Source organism: Camellia sinensis, chromosome 7 (assembly GCF_055761805.1).
Source record: "Camellia sinensis isolate YWXY chromosome 7, ASM5576180v1, whole genome shotgun sequence".
Taxonomy (NCBI): domain Eukaryota; kingdom Viridiplantae; phylum Streptophyta; class Magnoliopsida; order Ericales; family Theaceae; genus Camellia; species Camellia sinensis.
This window is the reverse complement of record NC_138967.1, coordinates 171,889,885-171,913,865: the sequence shown is the minus strand read 5'-3', so window position 1 is coordinate 171,913,865 and position 23,981 is coordinate 171,889,885. Positions and strand designations below refer to the sequence as shown.

Below are 23,981 nucleotides of genomic sequence, written 5' to 3'. Positions count from 1 at the left end.
CAATGATACCTCGGTTGTCAATGATCAGTCAGGTCGGTTGGAGCCAGTGGTGGAGAACCTGACTGATGAGCTGCCTACTGAAACCGTGCTCCCAACCGAGACTGTGCTGCCAGCTAAAACCGATCTTAAAGTTGATCTTGATACTGATCTTGACGATCTATTTGCCTGACTTTGTTTTTTTTCTTCTTTTTTTTTTGGAAACAAATTGTAACCGGGCTAAGGCCCCACCCTTTGTACTTGCTTTTGAATTTTTTAATGAAGTCTGCTTTTGCTCCAACTGTTATTTTGGTTTACTTTCCTGTTTGTGCTTGCTTTCTTACTACAATTTGAACGAAACACAATATTTCCCGACCGAGACACTTTACCTCGGTCATACCTTCCAACCTCTTTAGCCTTGATTCTTAACTCGGCTAAAGAACAATAAGTGTTGGTTTTTCCAGCCAACCACTCTTTAGCCGATATCCTTACTTCGGCTGAAGAGTATTAAGAGTAGGTTTAATCCTGTCAACTACTCTTTAGCTGAAATCCTTATATCGGTTAAAGAGTACTAAGAGTTGGTTTAATCCAGCCAACCACTCTATAGTCGATATCCTTACTTCGGCTGAAGATTACGAAGAGTTAGTTTAATCCAGCCAACCTCTAGATTGGTTAATTCTGCCAATTTAGAAAAATGTTTGGTTATTCCTGCCAAACGTCCTGTAGCCTGGATCCTTATCCTGGGCTTAGGAAAGGTGTTGGTTTTTCCAGCCAACATGTAGATTGGTTTTTCCAGCCAACCTAGGGTATAGTGCTTGGTTATTCTGACCAAACGTCCTGCAGCCTGGATCCTTATCCTAGGCTTAGGAGGGGTATTGGTTTAATCCAGCCAACCTCTAAGTTGGTTTTTTCCAGCCAATCCTAGAGTAAAATGTTTGGGTATTCCGACCAAACGTCCTGCAGCTTTGATCCTTATCCTAGGCTTAGGAAGGGTGTTGGTTTTTCCAGCCAACCTCTAAGTTGGTTTTTTCCAGCCAACCTAGAGTAAAGTGTTTGGTTATTCTGACCAAACGTCCTGCAGCCTGGATCCTTATCCTGGGCTTAAGAAGGGTGTTGGTTTTTCCAGCCAACCATGTTTTTAATGCCCCTGACTTACTAAAACAATTTTTGCAGAATAAAATACTTATGCTGAAAAAACTACTTGTTTTATTGGGGAAAAGAAAAATTATAAGTATTTTGAAGAAAAGCTAAAAATAAAATAGTTTGAGATTGGCAGTGTTCCATGGCCTGAGAATTGCTTTGTCATCCTCATCTTCTAAGTGGTATGCCCCCTTGCCTGCTAATCCAACCACTTTGTAAGGTCCTTCCCAATTGGGCCCTAACTTGTCATCTCCCAGAAACATGGTGTTTCCCATCACTTTGCGCAGTACCCAATCTCCAATCTTGAATTGCCTTGGATACACTGTTTTGTTGTATTTCCTGGATAACTCTTGTTGGTATGAGGCGATATGAACCAGTGCTCTTTCTCTTCTTTCTTCCGTAAAGTCGAGCTCCAATGTTATGGCTTCGCCATTCAAGTCTGGATCAAAATTCTCGCTTCGAATTGTGAGGAGGCCAACTTCTAGTGGGATTACTGCCACCATACCATAGGCTAAGGAAAATGGAGTTTCTCCTGTTGACCGCCGAGGTGTGGTGCGGTAAGCCCATAAAACATGAGGGAGCTCTTCTGCCCACTTGCCTTTGGCTTTCTCTAGCCTTTTTTTCAATCCATCCAAGATGAGCTTGTTTGATGCTTCTGCTTGGCCATTTGCTTGGGGATATGCCGGTGTAGAATTGTAGAACTCTATCTTGTATTCTTCACAAAAGCCTCTAAAGATTCTGTCGTCGAACTGAGTGCCATTGTCTGATATTAGGGCTTTAGGTATGCCGAACTAAGTGATGATATTCTGCCAGACGAACTTCTTCACATCTTTTTCCTTGATTGATGCTAATACTTCTGCTTCCACCCACTTTGTGAAGTAGTCTGTTGCTGCGAGAAAGAATTTCCTGTTTCCGGGTACTGTTGGAAGTGGTCCTACTATGTCCAAGCCCCATATTGCGAAGGGCCATGGCTTGGTTAGCGATAAAAGCTCTCTGGCTGGCTGATGTATTTGGTGTGCGAACTTCTGACATTTCTCGCACTTCTTCACATACTTCTCTGAGTCTGCTTGCATGTATGGCCACCAGTATCCTTGCGAAATGGCTCTGTAAGCTAACGATCTTCCTCCTTGGTGGCTTCTGCACACGCCTTCATAAATTTCAAACAAGAATGCCTCTACTTTGCTGGGGTGGACACACTTTAGATAAGGTCCTGAGAATGACTTTTTGTACAATGCCATAGATGGGGAGAGCCAAAATCGCTGCGACTTTGCTCTAATTTTGTTGGCTTCTTTCTTTTCTTCCGGTAAGACGCCGTCTTTTAAGAACAGTATGATGGGATCCATCCATGAGGGGCCTAATTCGGCGCAACACACCTCTTCTACTTCGGGATCCTCAATGCTTGGTCTCGGTAGGTAGTCAATTAGTAGTGGGTGAGGGATGGATGTATCTGCCATTGACGCAAAGCCTGCTAGTTCGTCTGCTCTGCTGTTTTCCTCCCTGCCAATCTGTTATATCCTTACTACTTCAAATTTCTTGATCTCTGTTCTGACCAATTCTTAGTACTTGGCCATCCTGTCATCCTTTGCTTCATAGTCGCCAGAAATTTGGTTTACCACCAGCTGTGAGTCGCTGTAGACCATTAGTTCGGTGGCCTTCATGTAGAATGCTGATTTGAGTCCTGCAAGAAGTGCTCCATACTCCGCTTCGTTGTTTGATGCTGGGAAGCCAAGGTTGATTGCTGGCTCCACAACCAAGTCGTCTGGTGAGATGAGGACTATGCCAAGTCCTACACCATGCCGGTTGGATGCTCCATCCACAAAGAGCTTCCACATCTCTCCAACGAACAATTTCCAGCAAGTGGAGGAATCAGATGATGCCGTGGGGTTAGGGATGTTGCTGGTGTTTTCTTCAAGATTCATACTAGCTGTCTGCCCCTCGCTATCTGATTGAACCAAGTTTTTATTTGTTGGTGAGTCTTGGCTTGGTGTAGCATGGTTCGTTTCTACCTTGCTCTATTTTTCCTGGTCTGCCTTCAGATCCGACTGAGTATTCCGCACCAGGGGTTGCGCTATTCCGGCGTTAACTCCCACCCCTAGTTCGGTTGTGTTATTAGTCAGGTCGACTGGACAGATATAATGACTTCCCGAGGTAAATTCTGTGACAAAGTTTGCCAAAGCTTGGGCCTTTATAGCGGTTCTGGGTTGGAACTTGATGTTGAATTGTCCCAACTCTACTGCCCACTTCAAGATTCGCCCAGAAAAGTTTGCCCTCTCAAACAAAGTTTTTAATGGGAAAGCTGTGAGGACGACTATGGTGTGGGCGTGGAAATAGTGCGACAACTTTCTTGAGGCCATTATTAAGGCCAAGGCCAGTTTTTCCAGTGGCAAGTACCTCGTTTCGGCGCCCAGCAATGTTTTGCTGACATAATAAATGGGCAGATGTTGGATTCCTTCTGCACGGACCAATACTGCGCTAGTTGCGTGCTGAGAGACTGCCAGGTACAGGAAGAGTTCTTTCCCAGGTATTGGGATTACCAGTAGTGATGGAGAAGACATGTATTCTTTCAAGCTTTCCAGAGCGCAGTCGCATTCTTCATCCCACTCGAACTTGGCTTTTAATGCTTGAAAAAATGTTCGTAGTCTGTCTGACGACTGGCTAATGAATCGGTTGAGTGCAGCAGTCATGCCGGTGAGATGTTGTACTTCTTTTACTGAGTTAGGCCTCTTCAGATCCTGAATAGCTTTGATCTGGGAGGGGTCTGCCTCTATACCCCGGTTGGTCACCAGGAAGCCTAGGAATTTGTCAGATCCTACACCGAACACGCACTTAGATGCATTAAGGCGCAACTTGTGTTTCTTCAGAATCTGGAACATCTCACCTAGGTCCCTTAGATGGTCATTCTTATCCTTGCTCTTGACCACCATGTCGTCGATTTAAGCTTCCATTGTTTCGCCTAACAATGGTTCAAACATCTTGGTGACCATCCGTTGGAATGTTGCCCCTGCATTCTTTAGGCCAAAGGGCATGACCTTGTAGCAATATAGTCCTTTTGGAGTTGTAAAGGACGTGACCTCCTGGTCTGGTTCGTACATGGCGATCTGATGGTAGCCTCTGTACGCATCCAGAAAGCTAAGCCGATTGTGCCCTGCCGTTAGGTCTACCAATTGATCTATCCGTGGTAGGGGGAAGCTGTCTTTTGGGCATGCTTTGTTGACTGTCTTATAGTCAACGCAGACACGCCATTTACCATTCTTCTTTGGTACCACGACTGTGTTGGAAATCCATCTGGGGTAGTACACCTCTCTGATAGCTCCTGCCTCTAGCAGATTTCCTACCTCTTCCGCCACTATCTCAGGGTGGTGGAGTGCCGATCTGCGAGTGCGCTGAATGATTGGTCTGGCGGATGGGTGGACATTGAGTTGGTGACAAATGAAGTTTGGATCAATGCCTGGCATGTCGTAGGGTGTCCAGGCAAACACTTCGATGTTAGAGGTCAAGAATTCCAAGACCTCTAATCTCTCAATGCTGGACAACGACGAACCGAGCAAAAAGAACTTATCCAGGTTCTTTTCATCTATTCTTTCCTCTACCAAGTCTTCCACCGCTTTTTGATCAGCTGCTTTGCCGACATCTGCGAACAGTTCATTGCTCTCAGGTTCTTCCACCGAATGAACATATCCCTTGGCAGCGCGGCTGCCATTAACCGTGGCGAAGCACTGCTTGGACATAATTTGGTCTCCAAAGACCTCTTCAATTATCCCGGCTTCGTTAGGGAATCGCATTACTTGATGGTAGGATGAAACTACCGCTCGCATTGCATGCAGCCATGTTCTTCCCAAGATTATGTTGTAAGTGGAAGGGACCTTCAATACCCAAAACTCCACTTGTTTTGTCACGCTTCCTGCCTTGACTGGAAGGATGATCTTGCCGACTGGCCACTCTGGCATTAAGTTGAATCCGATCAGGAGGGACACAGCTGGTGCCAAGTCTTTGTCCTCCAATTTCAATTGTTTGAAGGTGTCGTAGTACATTATCTCACACGAGCTACCTTGGTTTATCAAAATTCGCTTAACGTCATAATCCTTGATGCGGAGGGTGACGACCAGTGCATCGTTGTGAGGGCAATACATTCTTTCCAAGTCTCTGTCTGAAAAGGAGATGACATTCGTAGGGTCTGTTCTCCCCTTTTTGATGGTAGGTTGAGCGCTTAGTACTTCTCTTAAGTGCTCAGCCTTCTTGATCGATCCTCTAAGCTCGCATACACGTTCAGGTTAGAATACTTTATGTATTACATTGATCACACCTTGAGGTGGGGCGTCAATTGGCATTCCATTGGGGTTATTGTGGTCCTGGGGGGCTGGTTGCGCCCCTCCTTCAATGTATTTATCCAGGTGACTGGCTGCCACCAACTCCTCCAGATGCTGTCTCAATGGCATACAATTTTCAGTGCGGTGCCCCTTTTCTTTGTAGAAGGTGCATCGCGATCTTTCGTCGTAGTCCTTCTGAGCCTCTCCTAGCTTGGCAGGCCATCTGACGAAAGGTTCATCGCGTATCTCCCTTAGAATCCGATAGATTGGCTTTTTGAATACCGTGGTAATAGCAGTGCAGACTCTCAACCATCTTTTATCCTGGTCTTCTCCGTTGTCCCGCCTGTCTCGTCCGTTTTTGTTCGGATGTTCTACTGCGTTGACCTTTGTCGCGGTCTTTTTATCTTGTACTGCGGTCGTGCTAGACTTAACCTTAGCACGGGCGCCATCTTCTTCTACCCGAATGTGTTGGTGCACTCTCTTCATTAAGGCCTCCATCGTGAGAGGCGGTGTCATAGTGATTGAGTCCCTTAGTCTGTTCCCGACTAGAAGGCCTTTTTTGTATTGTGCGATAGCGAGATTGGTGGGACAGTCCCCAATCTGGTTGAAGGTCTCCCAGTAGCGGCTATTGTAGGATTTTAATGACTCTTTTTCGCCCATGTCGATGGAGAGCAGTTGATCAATTTCAACCGGGGTTTTAGTGTTTGTTCTGAACCTTGTTACGAACGCCTCCGCCAATTGTGCCCAGGAGGCTATGCTGCCTTTTGGAAGTTTTTCGAACCAAGTCAAGCCTAGGTCACCAAGGCTTGATGGGAAGAGGATGCACATCAAAGCTTCGTTTCGTCGATATACCGCCATAACCTGGCGGAAGTGGCTTAGGTGCATGTAAGGGTCTGTCTTCCCTTCGTACGTGGTAAATTTAGGCTGGATGAAGCCTGAGGGTAATGATGCGTTCTCAATTGCCAGAACGAACGGCGAGCTATGTAGTCTTGCCAACGCTTTATCTGTTGGTTCGTAGGTAAGGTGTGGTACTAGCATTCCAACCTCGACGCTTCCATGCATCCGAGGAACCAACCGCCGAAGAGCTGAAACTCTGTGCGGGTCGCGTGCCCTAGCATCCTCCTTCTATCGCGCCCTTTCTTCAAGCATAGTCCATAAGTCGGACGATCTAGGCAACTCCGTTTGCCTGGATGATGTATGGTGCGTGTGTAAGGGCCGATAGGTACTTCCCTCTGTGTAAGACCTTAATGATCTCGTTCTCTCAGACCTGGAGTAACGAGTTCTGGAAGTCCTTGATTGAGTGTCGCTTGTCCTGAGGCTTCTACTTTCTGCTTGCGATGTCGTGGTATGCCTACTACGATCTTCTGAGTGGCGAGGAGACGCATTGCCTTTGCGCCCCTCTCCTGTCACTACCCATTTTCCCTTGATCTGGCGCTTCATGGCCTCCATGTCCGCCGCCGTCTTCCTTATTAATTCATCTTGTTCCTTCAAGCGGTCCTCCAGAACTTGAGGATCAATCTTCTGCCTTTGTCTGTCAAGACTTCGTGAACGAGAGTGACGGGGGCTGTTAGTCCGCCTCCCTCTTGCATCCCTCCTGGGATTTTGTCGTTGTGGCTCCAAGTCCGCCATGGGAGGGATAGAAGGTAGGCCTTCACGTCTTGCACCCCCCTCTGGTGTTTTTCCGTCGATGGCGGACTGCGGCAAATCTTCATTGTGCGCCATTGTTTTTAAAGAGGAAAAGTTTGATCAAGAGGTTTTGTTCTAGTCTGATCTTCCCACAGACGACGCCAATTGTATGAGCACGAAATATTCTTCCCGTATAATCCTGTTGATCAAGTCTACGCTCCTCCGTACGTCGTCGCTTTACTCCCTGAAAACACAAACGTGAGCTAGCCGGCGGGTGTGTGCCGAATACCTCTCTGATGCCTAAGTCAGCAAAATAGACAAATAGACAAAAAGCTCTGTGTGTTTGGGAATCAAAGTTGTGTTACCTCTCCATAGGTGATGTTTGTGAGCTTTTTTTTATAGGTTCCGTGTGGCACAATCCTAGTAGGACTTTTATTCCCCCATGTAGAGTCCTCCTAGGATTCACTCTCCTAAAAGATAATGCTTATCCTTCAACACCCCTCTCACTGCTTAAACCAAGTGAGATGGTCTTACCATGGCCGGACTCCAACATGACCAAGGTAAGCATGGCTATGCTAAGCCGCAGACTAGACCGAGATAACTCTACCTCAGTTCTTCCATTCACTGCTCCTACCACGGTTTTCCCAGTGTTGACCATAGTATTACTTAGATAGTGCTAACCATTAGCTAGGTCCGACAGAGCTAGCTGCGCTATACCGTGACCGTACTAACTCTGAGTGCGGCAACCTGGCGACCGAGCTATCCGTAGTACTCTCCTGGACCAAGATAACAATAGGCTTTCAGGGACCGGACTAACTTTAGGGCCGCCTGGGACCGAACTAACTTCAAGGTTCTGGGACCGGACTAATTTTCAAGGTCTTTTTACTCTGTCCTCCGTATTGTGGCCCATATCGGCCCATTGCCCAACTCAGCCCAATTTATAAATATAAATTACCCTCTCACATAGTTTACCCTTAAAAGAAAAATGTAAATGCACCCTCCCCTACCCAAACTTACCATCTTTCATCTTTCTCCAATTCTTCCCTCTCTCCTCCACCCTTGCAAGCATTGCCACCACCACCACCAAGCACCACCGTAATCACTCAATTCTCCAACCCAACTTCTCTCAAACCCAAATTCACTCACTCACTCCAAATTCTCAAACCCAACTTCTTTCAATAGTGAGCCCTTCTTTTGGTTTTATAAAAATGAAGCTCCAAAAACACTTGTCAAGCAACACTATTATAGAAGCAATTAATCAAACAAGACTTGGGCATGAACTAAAAGTAATTAAACCCAAATTCAAGAAACACTAACAAAGACGTAATTGATCAAACAACACTCAAGCAAGAACAAAAAGTAATCAAAACAATTATAAAACTCATACCTATTTCTAGGATAAACCCAATTCCTATATATACTTTAAAAAAAGAACACAACAAAAGTTCTAGAGAGAGAAAATTCAAAAACAAAGAGAGAGAAAGAGAGAGAGAATGACGTCAAAAGTGTTGCGAGGGTAATGAATGGAGTCGAAGATCAAGACTCTGGTTGTCAATCACCAGTGCTCGATGATTGTACGCGGCATTGGCATCAAATGTAATCGTAACAAGAACACCTAGCACCAAGAACGAAACAATCAAAAGCTCTGTTCATCTTATGGTTGTCATGATAGCAATGAGAAATGTTGCTACTGTGACTGTTTTTAAAAAAGTGTTTTCATAAAACACTTTTTTTAAATGATTACTTTGCTTTATTTTGAATAATCCCTTTCCTGTTGCTTAACCGCTTTCTTGTGCCTCTCTTATGGTGGTGGTGGCAATGAGAAATGAAGGAATTTTGTGAGACTGTTTTTGGAAAGTGTTTTTGGAAAACAATTTCTTGAAAGCATTACTTTACATTGTTTTGGTTTCCTTTGGTTGATCTATTTGTTGTTGCTTAGCTGGTTGGTTTGTAAAAGATGAAGAAGAGAAGATAAAAAGGAATCGAAAATTTCATTTGAGAAATTTCGGAATGAGTGAATTTGGGTTTAAGAATTTGGAGTGAGTGAGTGAGTGAATTTGGGTTTGAGAGAAGTTGGGTTGAAGAATTGAGTGATTGCGGTGGTGGTTGATGGTGGTGGCAGTGCTTGCAAAAGCGGAAGAGAGAGGGAATAATTGAAGAAAAAATAGAGAGGGTGAGTTTGGGTAGGAGATAGTGAGTTTGCATTTTTTTTTGAAATTTGGAGTCAAAATATAAATTTTTTTTTTTTAATTTTCCGTTTCAAATGTGACAATAGAAGCCAAATTGATACGATTTCAAAAAATTTAAAGATAAAATTAAAATTATTTGAAATCTGTGGGTGTCATTGAAAATCGAAGCAAAATATAGGAGTGAAATTGAAATTTTCTCCACCATCAATACCTAGGAGCCTCATTTTAAAACTGACAATCAAAAAAAATTCCTTTTTTTCATGAAACCATTTTTGTGCTACCAAAGCATTAATTTCCTTTATTCAATACATTCTAACACCCCCTTAATTTTCAAATTAGGCTTATGATGAGGCCCAGCTAGGTCCAATTTGTCCATCTATTAAATATTAATATTAATATTAATTTATATATTACTTAATTACAAAATTAATCAAAAAATGATAAAATATAATACACATATATACACAAACTTCTTTCTACGACTTAAAACTTTTGTTAAAGTTAAAGCAAAATATTTATTTTACAGTTAAATTTTGTTAATGTTCTAAATTTAAATAGTTATTAAAAGAGCCTAAATAATTTAATAACCCTTTAAGATTTTAAAAAAACAATTAAAATAAACATTAATAGCTCATATTTATTGGATTAAGTGAACGAATTTGAAATTTAAAAGTTCTTTTAGAGTCTAATTTGAAATAATTAGATTAAATCTGATGTGAGGCTGAATTAAACTTGAGATATCATCTATAATCTTACCATATAATGCAAGTTCGGCCCAATTCAAAATTTGTCCACTCCTAACATTGACAAAGTTAGGCGGGGTCTAAAGTGTAAGGCTAAAGAAAAATGCTTGGACCTCTAATTAGAGGTGTCACTGTCAGCGATGTGTCTTTTTTTCTTTCTTTTTTTCTCTCGTTTTTCACCTCATTGGAGGTGTGTTTAAAGCCTCCAAGTTAGAGGTCTCTAGGATCACTGTAAGGCTAAAACCATCTTCTAAGTTGTCACCAACAAATAAAAAATCAGGATGGCTTTTTTTTTTTTTTTTTTTTTAAATGATCTAATTGCTGTCCCAAGGGGCGTTCATGTCTGCTCAAGTTGAGAAAATGTTGGAAAGTTCATGCTTCCATTTTCAGATTTGTATATGTACAGGGCTAAAATAATAAATAATAAATAAATTTAAAAAAAAAAAAAAAAAAAAAGAATCAATACAACTAGGAGGCATGGCCAAGCTACATTCTTCAACAATTGAAAACAAAACCCACAAGAAATTTAAATTAAAAATATTAGAGATTCCAAAAATTTTCGCAAATATCTCACATAGGTATGAAACCCATATTGTGTAGGTCTCACACTCACGTGAGACATTTTATAAAATTTTTAGTAAAATATTTGAAATCTTTAGCATTACTCATTTAAAATTAGCGTTCCTGTCTTTCCTCACAGACACCATCAGAGTTTGCCCAAACCAAATTCAAAAAAAAAAAAGGAAAATTATAACAGTAGTCCTTGTATTTTGGTCATTATATCATTTTAATCCATCTAATTTCATTTAGCTCAATTTTGATTTTGAATTTATGATTTTGTTTCAATTTGATCCAATTGATTACAATTCTTAGCAATTTTTTATGAAAAATATGCAAAAAAGTGTCGTGTGTTATATTTTTATGAATAATGCTATATGTACCAATTAATGTATTAACTAGTATACTAACAGATGGTGTGACATAATTTTAAAGATTTTGAGTATTTGTAATTTATATAATAAGTGAGTCAGTAATAATGTGTCATAATACTAGTTGGTACACTAGTGTGTACATTAATTGGTGTATTTAGCACCACTATATTTTTATTGATAAAATTATATCTTATTCAATCTAGTGAGTTTACCGAACCAATTTAGTGATAATTTTTCTTAGAAAACACTAACGAATTTTTTAAATATCTATATGAATTTTTTTAAAATATATATATATATATATATATATGAAAATTCAGTATATTTTAATTGTACAAATTATATATATATATATATATATATATTTTGTATATCAAGATTAACTTTATCAAAAAAAATAAAAATAAAAAATATTTTAAAAAATCACTAAAAAATAAAGGGCTATTTTGGGAAATTCATTTCGAGTCATATTATCTCTCACATTTTTTACACTTTTTTTTAAAAAAATAAAAATAAAAAAAATTAGAAAATCAATTTTTAACCATCTTCTCAAAATATGTCAAAAATTATTTTATTGAACGAAGCAACAAAATATTTTTTTGGAGAAATTGCTTGTCAGTGTAGTCAATAGAAAATATTTTCAAATTAATGAGATTCCTTATAAATATTAACGAAAATGCTATGTAATATTATATATACTTTTTCATCATTTTGTAATTAAATTTTGAAAAGTTCACTGATAAGTAATTTTCCTTATTTTGTTTCCTTCATCGTTAAAAGGTGACTTTTTTCTTTTCCCTTTAACCAAACGGTGCCTAAACAAACCTTTTCTTCCAACTTTCTCACCTTCATTTTTCATTTATTTTTCTCTCTTTCCTTTCCAACCGCCCAAACAGGAAACGAAGAACCCAGGAAACAAACATCGATCCAGGACACCACACGTGTACCCACAAGCCGACGATCCAGTACAGCGCGTGTATACCTGCAACAAAGTCTAGTGGACCACTCTGACGTGGCAACCAACTGGCTTTAGATCATTCGTCCACAGGCGCGTGTGATTACGTCACTGTGAGTCCTCAGAGTAGACTGCGAAGCAGAGAAGAGAGAAGAGTTCGGATCGAAAATCTTCTGCATCGCCTTCTAGGGTTTCCCTTCGACGAATCCGAATTCGAAACCCTAATTTTTCTTCGTTTTGGATTTCTCTCTTGTTCCATAGATCGATCGATTAGGTAAATTTCTCGTTTTTTGGAGTTCTGATTTAGCTTCTAAAACTTTAGTTTTCATGCAATTTTTCGATTTTTTTATAGCGGGTTGAATTAGGGTTTTTTTTTACATCTTTTTTTTTTTTAATCGATTTCACGAGTCTCTGTTGATCGAGACCGTGACTCTGAATCAATTCGATTTTGTATCTTTGAAAGGAAAAAAATCTAGGGTTTTGAGGGAGATTGAGGAATTAGGGTTTTTATCGATTTCACGAGTCTCGCTCTGAATCAATTCAATTTTCGTTGTTGAGGAAAAAAAATCTAGGGTTTTGAGCGAGTTCGAGGAATTAGGGTTTTTTGAGCGTGGTTTCATGAATGGCGTCTGGGACATTAGGTGCGGACGAGTCAAGAGAGAGGCATAGATGGGGAGAAAGTAACAAAGTGTATACAAGAAAGATTAAGAACAAGAACAACAACCCTAACGCCGCCGCCACAAACAACCAGAACCACCAGAACGGCAGTAACACCGTTCCTCATCAGTCTTCGGAAACCCTAGCTACCGAAGTCGCGAATTCGTCTCAGCAACAGCAAGCTCTAGCACGGTTAGATGATGTTCCTGATGATTCATTGAGCCACAATCGGCCGCCCCAAGTTCCAGCCCCGAACGGGTGCGAATTAGCCAACGAAAATGGGGCTGTTAAACCGATTATTACGAAAATTGGCAATCGAGTTAAGATTAATTTGGAAGCATCGAGGTCGAAGAATGAGATTAGGGAGCTTAAGAGGAAGCTAGTGAATGAGCTAGATCAGGTGAGGGATTTATTTAAGCAACTTGAAGCTATCGAAGTTCAGCTGACTGGCTATAGTCATTCACAGTATTCGGCAAATGATAAGAAGGTTTTGGCAAGAGTGAATTCTGAGGTGGGGTCGGTAGGTCGTCATGATTCGAGGCCTTTTGAGCAGTTAAGTGTTTCAGTGATGAGGAACAATCATGGGGTTGGTGAATTTGTTGAGAAAGAGAAGAGAACCCCAAAGGCTAATCAGTATTACCGAAACTCGGAGTTTCTTCTTGGAAAGGATAGGTTACCACCCCCAGAAAGCAACAAAAAATTGAAATCCAATGTTGGGAAGAAACATGGTGGGGAAATGGGATATGGGTTTGGTATAGACAAGTATACTACTCAAGCATTGAAGAGTTGTAACCATTTGCTTTCAAGGTTGATGAAGCACAAGCATGCTTGGGTGTTTAATAAGCCAGTCGATGCCAAGGCACTAGGCCTTAGTGACTATCATGATGTAATTAAGCACCCTATGGATTTGGGTACAGTTAAGAGTAGGCTAGCAAAGAATTGGTACAAGTCTCCGAAGGAATTTGCAGAGGATGTGAGACTCACATTCCATAATGCCATGACATATAATCCGAAGGGTCAGGATGTTCACATCATGGCAGAGGAGTTGTCAAATATTTTCGAAGAGAAGTGGGCAGCTATAGCATCGGAGTTTAGTCTTGATTGGAGGTATCAAGTGATTAATGATGTGGGTTTGCTTACTCCTATTTCGAGAAAGGCTCATCCTTTGGAGAGAGCAGAATCAATGACAATGCCTGTTGATGCGAAACTGAAGCCCAATGCTCAAGTGGGCAGGACTCTAGTTCCCAAAAAACCTAAAGCAAACGATCCTCATAAGAGGGACATGACTTATGAGGAGAAGCAGAAACTCAGCACAAACCTTCAGAGTTTACCCTCGGAAAAACTGGACAGCATTGTCCAGATCATTAAGAAGAGGAATTCGGCGCTTTCTCAACATGATGATGAGATTGAAGTGGACATTGACAGTGTTGATGCAGAAACACTTTGGGAACTTGATAGGTTTGTGACCAATTACAAGAAGAGTTTGAGTAAAATCAAAAGAAGAGCTGAACTTGCTCAAGCCAGAGCAGGAGCTATACCTGCTGTCCCATCAATGGTAAAATTTTGAATTTTGAATTTTAATTTTTTTTCCAGTCTTCCTTAATGAAATATTAGTTGGCTAATGAATTATTTGCCTTAATATCATTGCAGAACCCAGCTCCAGCCACTGCAGAGGCACCAAAAGAATCTAAAACAGGTGAGAGTTCGGGAAATAAGAGGATTGGTGACTTTTGATATTTTATTTTCATTTAATGGTATAAATGGCAGCATATTCATTTTGCACTACTGTATATGCAGGTGAAAAGAATGCCTCCACTTTTCCTTCTCAAGGGGATAATGTTAGTGGATCAAGTAGTTCTAGCAGTTCTAGCAGTGACTCTGGTTCTTCTTCAAGTGGTAAATGTTATTTGTTTTAGTTATTATGCAGTATTTGTATATCTATATATTCACTGTAATTCGAATGCCCTTTAAGGGTTTCTGTTTGGTTGTGAAATACATTTATTAATTGAATCTCATACTCTACTTGCAGATTCCGATAGTGATAGTTCCTCTGCATATGGATCAGATGCAGGGCATTCACCTAGGAATTGAGTGGATTCCATTAAGGTAGGAGGCACTGTTCTGAATTTTATGTTTAACCCTTTTTTTTATGTTTGACTGTTTATAAATACCATGTACATGAAGATTGTTGGCTTGTGCGGTAGTTTAGTAGAACAACTTTGGGTTGGAAATGGGTGGCAGGCATGATGGACTGCCATTTTCTTTTCAATGGTAAAAAAAAATTCAATCAGACCTTACCCTTCAGGAAGAGAGTGGTATAAAGATGTAGCGAATGTTAAAGCCAGTAGATTTTTCTCCAATTCACATATACGTGGTTACATTACCTTTCTTGCCCTCCCTTCTCGCTGCAACGTCTCTTGATGCTTTCTTTACCTAGGGTTTATGTCAAGAACATGACATCCAGTGAACTGCATCATTTTTTTTAGAGAAATGGCTATTTGAGCTAAATTCAGTGCAAGTTAGTAAAAATAGAACTGTAGAGGAAGTCATTCCATGGTTTGTGTATGGTATCTACCTTAGGGTCTCATCAAGGTAGGAAATCTTAATATTGTACTTAGATAGTTAAAATGTACAGGGAAATATCCGTATTTTTATTTGCTATAATATGTTTATTGGTCAATAATGAAGGACTGAAATTGCTCTTGATTTCTTTGCCTGAAGCTGGCATATAGGTTATTATTATTTCTTTATCAAATGAACATTGGTCACATTGGTGGTCAAACCCCAAAAATGGACAAATTTGAGTTTTAAAACCCGAAGCTTTTAGCTTGAGGACAAAATTGTGTTTGGAAGAATGATACCTTTGCACACAGATATGACCATGAGGTAGTAAATATGAAGTTTTAACTGGTAGATAATGAAATTGTATGTGTGGCATGGCATATCATAAATGTATATCATGAAAGACTTCCAAATGGTGTAACCTGTGTTGATTTGTATGGGTTATTTCTTTATTTTCCTTTATGTCCATTTGACATGCCTTTAGCTGACATCTTGATACATATATTTTTATCAATTTGGCAGAATATACCTTGGCCAGATGATGATCTACACTGACACCCACCTTACAGTTTTGGAGATTCATGATTTGCAGGAACTGCACAAGGTGTGCACGACTTATAGAATCCTTACCATCACTTGATCCTGCAGGCCAAGGCTTAAAGGAGGTTTTCTCTGGTCAAAAAGAAATATGCGAGAACAATTGGTTGTGGCCGCCATGGTGGCTGTGGTGGGAGACATTTTTGTGTAGCAAGAACTGCTGTAAATTTTCAGTTATGAAGAATTCATGCTAGGTTTTTTTTGTTTGTCATTGCCAGTAATAGAACAGTTTAGGTCATTAGAGTTGCTCTGCAGACTATGCTTCTTCATGTTTTTAGTTTTGCACAAGTTCTCTTCTAAATTCTGGGGCAAAACCAATTCTGACTGTCGATATGCAATTTCAAAAATGAACATAATATCTCATTTGTCACTGCTCCATTGTGTTTCAATGGATATTATAAGGTAAATATTGTCTAAATTAGGCCTACTCTTTGGCCAACAGCAAAACAGGTTCCGCTGGCAGCAACAGAACTCTATGAATGATACAAAACTAGTGAACAATATGCAAAATTTGATTGGTTCTCTCAACAAGGGGATAGAGATGGGCATCTCAACAGCCATGTATTCTTTCAACTCTGGTTGGCAAACTTGATTCCCTTCTCAATGGAGGCTTTGAGCTTGGGTTTGAGGCTTTCCAATCCTTGCTTTTCATTGCTTTTCATAGTCTGAAAGAGTCTCCAAGTCTAGAACTTCCTCCATGCCATTCTTCCCGAGCCTCACCTGCAGGCATAGATATAGTAACCACTTCAGAACATTCTCAAGGCAAAAATACCAAAACACCCCCAAAGAATATTTGTTCTATGGAAAAAAATCAAGGGTGAAACAAACACCAATAAACTCATTCAGTTATGAATCCAGGAATAGAGACTAACCAAAAATTCAGACAGTGACGGGACACATGAAAGATAACAGACCATGTTATTGATGGTAAAGTCAAACAAAATACAAAAGCCAGACTACAGACCTTATTAGATAATATGTAGCATAAATGCATCATATACTGTGAAATAATAATGCAATTGAAAGCTATTTCGTAATACCAAGGAATGGTGGAAGCCGCATTTCAAAAAAAGAGGAATTTATATATTCTCTAGAAATAAGTTTGCATGAATGATTTCCACATTCTAGAACAAATCAAAGAAGGGCATTGAGTTGGGCATCCAAACTGATATCAAACGGACAAGCATCAAACATGCAAAACTTCGAAAGAGAGAGGGATGTGAGATGCCTTTACTGAAATTCTTCATTCATAGCAATTCTAAACATCCAATGCAAGTACCTTTAACTAACACCACCCTTTAGCCTTACCCAGCTGCCAAAGAATTATTGTCACCCTTGGGCAAATCATCTCAAACAACATTATAAGATTTTATTGTATATAGGACTCAAACGCAAGTGGTTTCGTTTCTGAAAACTGATTTATGTGAAAAAACCTAGGAAACGATCTTAAATTGCTACCTAAATTATTTGTTTTCATATGAAATTGAAAATGATGGTGTTTCTGAGCATTTCATCATTTTTTGTTTCTAAAAACACAAAACAAAAAAGTAATTTTAAAAAAGAAAAATACCAAAACAAGCATAGGAAACAAAAAAATTTGTAAATTTTGTTTTCATATCAGTTCTCAAAAATAGAAACAATTTTCAAGAACAAAAGTGTAGCATTTCTAAATGGATACATAAAAACACCCTCAACCTTCAATGCACCATGTACAGTGAACTAGAAATATCAGGAAATTTGAGTTGTCAAATAAACTTTGAGGCTATAAGGTGAACCTCCAAATAAGAAGACACATGCCATGCCATCCTTTGCTCCCTATATGGTTAGTCACATTAGTCCCTAAGTGTAGACCAAAGCACTTGGTGCTTTGGCCTTTGACTGCGACACTGAGAGCATATCAAAACACTCTCCATTCATGTGGCACATTAACTCAGTACAAGCACATTCTCCACTTCCTCAAACCCTCATTATTATGCACCCTAATGCAATGACACTTTCCTAAGTTAAAGCAAGGCTTAGGAAGAACTTTGAGGGCAAATAAGACATTACCCATCAGTTTCTTCAAAATAGTAAGAAGTAAATAAATAATATCACAGTTAAGTTGAAGTCTGTCACCTTGGAAGCAAAGAAAGGCAGTTCAGTGATGCTTGACTGCACGAATGTACATCCTACAACGTCTGGAACCCCATTAAGACCCTTCAAGCAAGCATCAGCAAAAATAGCACCAGCATAGCTGCATGAAACACAAAAGTCAGGAATCACTTACCAAATTCTAGACCTTGTAATTTCCACTACCATATATACAATTGCAGGGACGAGAGAGAGAGAGAGAGAGAGAGAGAGAGAGAGAGAATCACAATAAACCACATAGCAGTACAAATTCACAAGGCAAAAAACAACAGAACTAAATGAATAACATACTTCATGGATTAGCGTCACTTCATAAATGCAACAACCAAACATCAACACAGGAAGTGTAGAAAATTCAAGAGATAAAAATTAAAAACTAAACCAGAGTGAGCTTTCATGAAAAATTTCGGCAATTTATGACAATTCAAAAAAGAGAAGCATGTTTCTCAGCTATTCAAATTAGTCTGCAAGTAGTATCCCAGGACACAATTTAGTTGACCATATACCTCAAAGCTAGCCACAAATCACCAAAATTCATGATGAATGACTGCTAATTCAATGTCTCTTGAAATCACAAACATAAGCAAGTAAAATGAAAATGTATTCAGGAGCATAAAACTAGTCTTTAACCTTCCAATCATCCACTGTAGATTATTCACAAGCTTTAGTCAAAATATTTAAAATCTGGGCAAAAGCCATCAAAATCCCATCACACCGTCCAGTCTATTCGTCAAAATAGCAACTTGAAGTCATAACACTAACCATACAGATTCCAGTGTATCTAAGAACCCATAAAACAAACAAGTGAGTATCAGCCCAAACTTACCCCATTGAGAGTGTTGCTGAACCCTTTCCAGCCTTTGCTTCCACAACTTCTGTCCCCCCATCTTCATCAGACAAATTATTAGCTTTCGGTGTGGCCTACTATAGAAAACCCAGAACTCAACTTGGAAAGAGAATGAAGCAACCCAGAACTCAACTTGGAATGAGAAGAAACCCAGAACTCAACTTGGATTGAGAGATTATGGAAAACTTAGACCCAAACTCAAAAGAATAGTACAGCAAACCCTAAGCTTGCCAAACAGCTTTCTGAACGGTACACTAACCTAAGAAACCCAGCTACGGGTAACCTAGTCAATAAAACATCCTTTTGTACAATGGGTAAAAGGAGAAGACGGAGCAACCAGCTGGAAAATACAGAGCCCCTATCTAATCTAGATTCAATAAATAAAAAATAAAATAAAATGTATATATAATCCCTGCACAATGGATAAAAGGAAAAGATGGAAGAAGTAACCAGAATACACAAAACTCCAGAATACATATTTCTGTAAAAAGGCGAGCTCCCTATTTGACCAAGTTCAAACTATACCCAGAATATACACAAACTTTTATGAATTCATATGAAATATAGATTCTTTGCGGCAAAAATGCAATGTTCAAGCGGAACGAGGAGCTTCAAAAAGGGAAAAAAAAAAATTGTATACCCGCATACTGAGGTTGTACCTTCCCAGGGAAAAATCCTTAAACCAATCAAAAATTCTCTTTCTTGTTAAAAACATTAAAAACAAACTACAAAAACCTTAAACTCTCCAAAAAGTCACTTTGTTAATAGTTACACAAGCTATCACAAGATACTATGAGCCGCTCCAAATTAGTAGCTATTAATGGTCTACTCTAAACCTATAACTTCAATTGGTGAGTTGTCCTCTCCATAGATCGCTCATTCCCAATGTAAAGTTGCAAAAGTTAGTAAATTCCCCCCTCTTTCCCGATGCAATCCCATCTTTATACGAGAGCAAATACAGAACAACGACACAACAAAACAAAAAACACAAGCAAATTCATATCCAATTGCTAACACTCTCCTCTCAACTTCAACAACCCATTCTCTCTAAATGGCTTCCGGAGGAGAGGGACACCGAGATAACACCGTTTGGCGGCCAGTGAACAAGGCTCCAAACCACAGAGGTTCAAAATATAGAGCTTCAAGCTCCAACTCCAGAGCTTTGAACTCCACTTCTACTCACCACCGCCACCCACTGTGTGAGTTCTTTCGAAGGATGCTCTCCATGCCTCCATGGTAATTCCAAGATTTGCTATTCGAATCTCCTCGAATCCAGCACCCAACATCCACATATACCGTCATAGAGGAGCCGAAAGAATTACAGGATAAAATAAGAGGACAGTAAAAGGCATTAACCATTCCAAAACTCTACACAATACCACCGTTCTACACTTGGTTTTTGCTAAACCAAGAAGGCAACCTCACTCTCCAGGGATCCACCTGCAAGGCAAATCAGGAATTGATCCCACATTTCGCAAGGATCCAAATCAACATCATCTCGCAAAGACCGACAGAGAGAGATCTAGACCACCACATCTCCATCATGTCCGCACCGTTGGAAAACCCAAATGAAGATTTGGACCTTGGATGGGACATAAAGAACTTTGCAGATCTCAACATTAGAGAAGAGAGTGCTTCCCGCAACGCTCATCCAAGCATTCCCCACAACACACTGAGGGCGTCACTCGCCCTAGCTTCCTACAGCACTACATGCACCTACACTCTTATGGACGCTTCGATCTTGTCATCATTACAAACACAAAAAATAAAGAAAGTGAAGCCCAGTTTATGAGTAAAATCATGGATTATTCCAACACCAAGACCATGAACTCACCCCCCAACGGCATGGAAAGAGTGACGGGTGGGATTTGGTGCCTATGGAACAAAACTAAAATCTCATGTGAAGTAATAAAGATCCCGTGGAATGAGGTCATCGCCCAACGAGCCCATATTTTTGTCCGGCCAGTTCGTGCTAGATGAAATTAAAATGTATCTCTCCCTTTAATTCAAAAGAAATCAAACTTTATTAACTGCATGATTTATATTTTCGACATCTTTGTCATATATGTACAGACACTCTCATGAGAATATCTGTACAATGGGGCATTAATGTAGGTATCTATATTATGCTTGGCACGTGGCGAGCCCTACAGGTGTCACATCAACACCACTACACATCCACGTGGCAGACCCTTGAGACACCACGATGAGTATGTCATCACCACTACACATCCACATGGCAAACCCCTGAGGCACCACGATGAGTATGTCATCACCATCACATCCACGTGGCAGACCCCAAGGCACCACGATGAGTTGGGGTTGTATGCCTAGCCTAAATGGGGGCATGCACACCACCAAGTATGAAAACGAAGGCCACATAGAGCTGGCTAACCTAGAGCTCTCCATGGCCCTTCATAACTCAAGAAATATATTCTCTACCCACTCACCCCAACTCCATAGCAACATAGTTGGACTCTTAGCTCACCTATGTTTACTTAGCTACTGAGGATGAGCCCCTGGCTCACCCATGTACACACCCTCTTGGCTGCCCAGGTTGGGAGCAGGACCTAGGCACTTCCGCTTGGGATTATTGGAGAATTGTGGAATGGAGACTAAGACCTCGGGATCGTCAAGGTCGTGTAGCTATCTCCCTGCAGTGATAGCTCCCCCTTTGACCTAGCTTAGAGAAAGAGACGTTGACCTTACACTTACATCTGATGCACATATGGTATGCCTCTCAAGACATCATACCTACACCTATAGTTCCTATGATGCAACCTTCCCAAGGACCTGAATCATAAGACACAGCTAGTAGGGCTGATATCACCCTCCTGTCGAGTTGAGGAAAACTTGCCACCTGTCTTGAGGTTGCTTGGGCTCCAATACTCCTGGAGTCTATATAACGGCATCATAAGTGCGGCCACAAAAACACAACAAGAGCAACAAGAATTACATAACATGGTCTCTCACTGCCACCCCTTTTCTCTCTAAGCATGCCTTGTCCTCTTCCAGATCTCAAGCCATTGAAGTGCCTACCATCTTCCCAGAGGTCAACGACCGATCGCCTCTAATCTCTAAAACCCACACCTACCAACAATCAAACATACATATAAGCAAAAATACAGACTGGAAACTGGCTGCCATAACAGCTTCTAAAAATTAGTTCAATCTAGCATGTGATGTATCATGTATATTAAGAAAAACTTAATTAGAGTGACAAAAGGAAATACTTGTGAAAACAATGGAAGGATAGTTATGCCCGCATGCCCACCAATGACTGGTACACTAACCCCTGGAACAAAGAACCCAAATATTTAAGTCAATTAAGTAGATGAAAACCAGATTTTTGTCCATTAAGTAAATGTCTAACGTTACGATCTTGTAAGTGGGCAACGAGGCATACCCTCAACTGGGACTTTTACCTTTCCAGCATAGAAAGTTTTAGCCCTAACCACATCAAGTGTAGTTACACCAAACAGCTTCTTCTCATCATATGTCCTTGCTTTCTTGAAGACCTCAGCACCAATAGGGACAGCTGAATTAACAGGGTTGCTGATCATATTAACGAGTGCCTGATAACATGAATCCAAATCCCAAATCATAAAAGCTATCATATGACAGAATCAACCTTCTAAATTAGACAGAGAAAAGTAAACTTAAAATCAGGGACTAGAATGTTCGTGCAAAAGAAGGAACTCACCTGGGGGCAATACTTTGCAATTGCAGTGCACAGAGATTTGACAATGCCAGCATTAATGTTGAAGAGGTCATCACGAGTTCCTGCCACAACAGCCGGAATGATGACAATGTCACATCCCTCCAATGCCTGCCCTAGTTGTTCTTCACCCATGAACCCAGCTACCTATAGCAGAGAAACAAACAAATGAATATGTTAATAATAAGTTGAAGACGAGAGAACGAGTTGAATTATAAGAAACCGTTGGTCACCCTCTAATTTCAATGAGGTTTCATTTTGGTTGTGTAGTTTCAATTTCATTAATTGAAATCCCACACTTTCAATTGCATTTCAAGCATTTCAATGTGGTCACTCGGTTGGTTACTATTAGAATTCTCGAATTTTGGACAAAAAATACGTGGGACTCATGGGCAATTTAACAATTCCGGCATAAGAAGGAAAAATAAATTAATTAGTAGTCCCAATAGTTTCTACCGAATTTCATTTTGGTCCTCTAGTTTCGCACATGTCGCTTTTCATCCAAAATACTAACAATAACATGTCACTTTTCATCCAAAATACTAACGACAACAACAACTGACAGAGGTATCACTAAAACTATAGGGAACAATGGTATAATTTATACATATATACATATCTATCTATCTATCTATCTATACAATTATAAAGTGAGGCTCACCATGGTATTTATGTCTCATATTTTGGGTTTTTCCAAAGAATAATGCTATATGGACCAATTAGTGTACTACCTAATGTACAAATTGATGATGTGGTATAATTTAAGAATTTTTTGATATTTGTAATGTAATTAATGAATAGAGTCAGTAATAATAGTACACTAATTGGTGGTTAGTACACTAATTGGTGGTGCATGTAGCACCACCGTTTTCCAAAATACCCCTTTACCTTATATCAGTTATATGGGCAGTTATGCCCCAAATTCTTTTTCTTTTTTTTTTCTTTTTTTTTTTTCAAATTCATTCCAATTTTCAGATTTTGAATTTATCAATCACACAGTGTACAGTCTTATTTTCTGAAACAAAAAGATCATACGTGCATGCATTGCGTGCGCCACCGCTTCTAGTATATAACCAAGTGATGGAGCTGTACCAAATGTGTGTGTGTGTGTGTGTGTGTGTGAGAGAGAGAGAGAGAGAGAGAGAGAGAGAGTCAAGGAAACCTCAGATCTGGTGTTGATGTGGTTGACATCGGCGTCGACACCGGAGGTGCGGCAATATCATAGAGGGCCGATGCCGCCGGCGGCACCAACACGGTGACCTTCCGCTCGGGGGCGGACTCCGACGAGTAGCCACGGCGGAGGGGCTGAGAATTGCCCCTTCTCACAGATTCTTGGATCGACCTCAACATCGCACACATCAATTTTTTTTTTTTTCCCCCTATGGTGTGGAGAGAGAGAGAGCAAAACCGATATGCAAATCCACTTTGACACCTATTTTTTATTTGGGTAAATTACAAATTTTTGAGATTTGTTTTAGGTATGAATTATTTTTATAATTTAAAAAATTATAAATATTTTTTTATTAATATTTTTATTTAACAGAATAAATTAAAAGAATGAAATTTATAATTGTTCTCTTATATAATAATAAAATTATTTAA

General features: G+C 40.0%; 1 protein-coding gene and 1 pseudogene across 3 annotated transcripts; one reads left to right on the top strand and one right to left on the bottom strand.

Annotated features, from left to right (window-relative positions):
* The first annotated feature begins 11,658 nt into the window (after nucleotides 1-11,658).
* Nucleotides 11,659-16,054, top strand: LOC114256009 (transcription factor GTE4). Of its 2 annotated transcripts, none has more exons than XM_028195564.2 (5): nucleotides 11,659-14,080; nucleotides 14,176-14,221; nucleotides 14,323-14,421; nucleotides 14,555-14,631; nucleotides 15,610-16,054. In XM_028195564.2, the coding sequence occupies exons 1-4, from the start codon at nucleotides 12,491-12,493 to the stop codon at nucleotides 14,614-14,616; spliced, it is 1,797 nt and encodes a 598-aa protein (XP_028051365.2). In that variant the 5' UTR covers nucleotides 11,659-12,490; the 3' UTR covers nucleotides 14,617-14,631; nucleotides 15,610-16,054. The 2 variants fall into 2 exon arrangements, with proteins under 2 accessions (XP_028051365.2, XP_028051366.2); XM_028195565.2 differs by having other exon boundaries at nucleotides 11,702-14,080; nucleotides 15,680-16,054.
* On the bottom strand, nucleotides 16,023-23,840 carry LOC114256011 (malate dehydrogenase, mitochondrial-like; annotated as a pseudogene). Its single transcript, XR_014336405.1, has 7 exons — nucleotides 23,542-23,840; nucleotides 22,365-22,526; nucleotides 22,068-22,236; nucleotides 21,895-21,956; nucleotides 18,641-18,735; nucleotides 17,800-17,917; nucleotides 16,023-16,404 (listed from the first exon to the last, which is right to left on the bottom strand). The product of XR_014336405.1 is annotated as a malate dehydrogenase, mitochondrial-like (transcript).
* Between the last annotated feature and the right edge of the window lie 141 nt (nucleotides 23,841-23,981).

Bases quoted from the DNA above. Each gene is read 5' to 3' on its own strand.
- LOC114256009 (XM_028195564.2), top strand. From the start codon at position 12,491: ATGGCGTCTGGGACATTAGGTGCGGACGAGTCAAGAGAGAGGCATAGA. The intron at 14,081-14,175 runs GTAAAATTTTGA...ATATCATTGCAG, and splicing joins TACCTGCTGTCCCATCAATG to AACCCAGCTCCAGCCACTGC. The intron at 14,422-14,554 runs GTAAATGTTATT...CTCTACTTGCAG, and splicing joins CTCTGGTTCTTCTTCAAGTG to ATTCCGATAGTGATAGTTCC.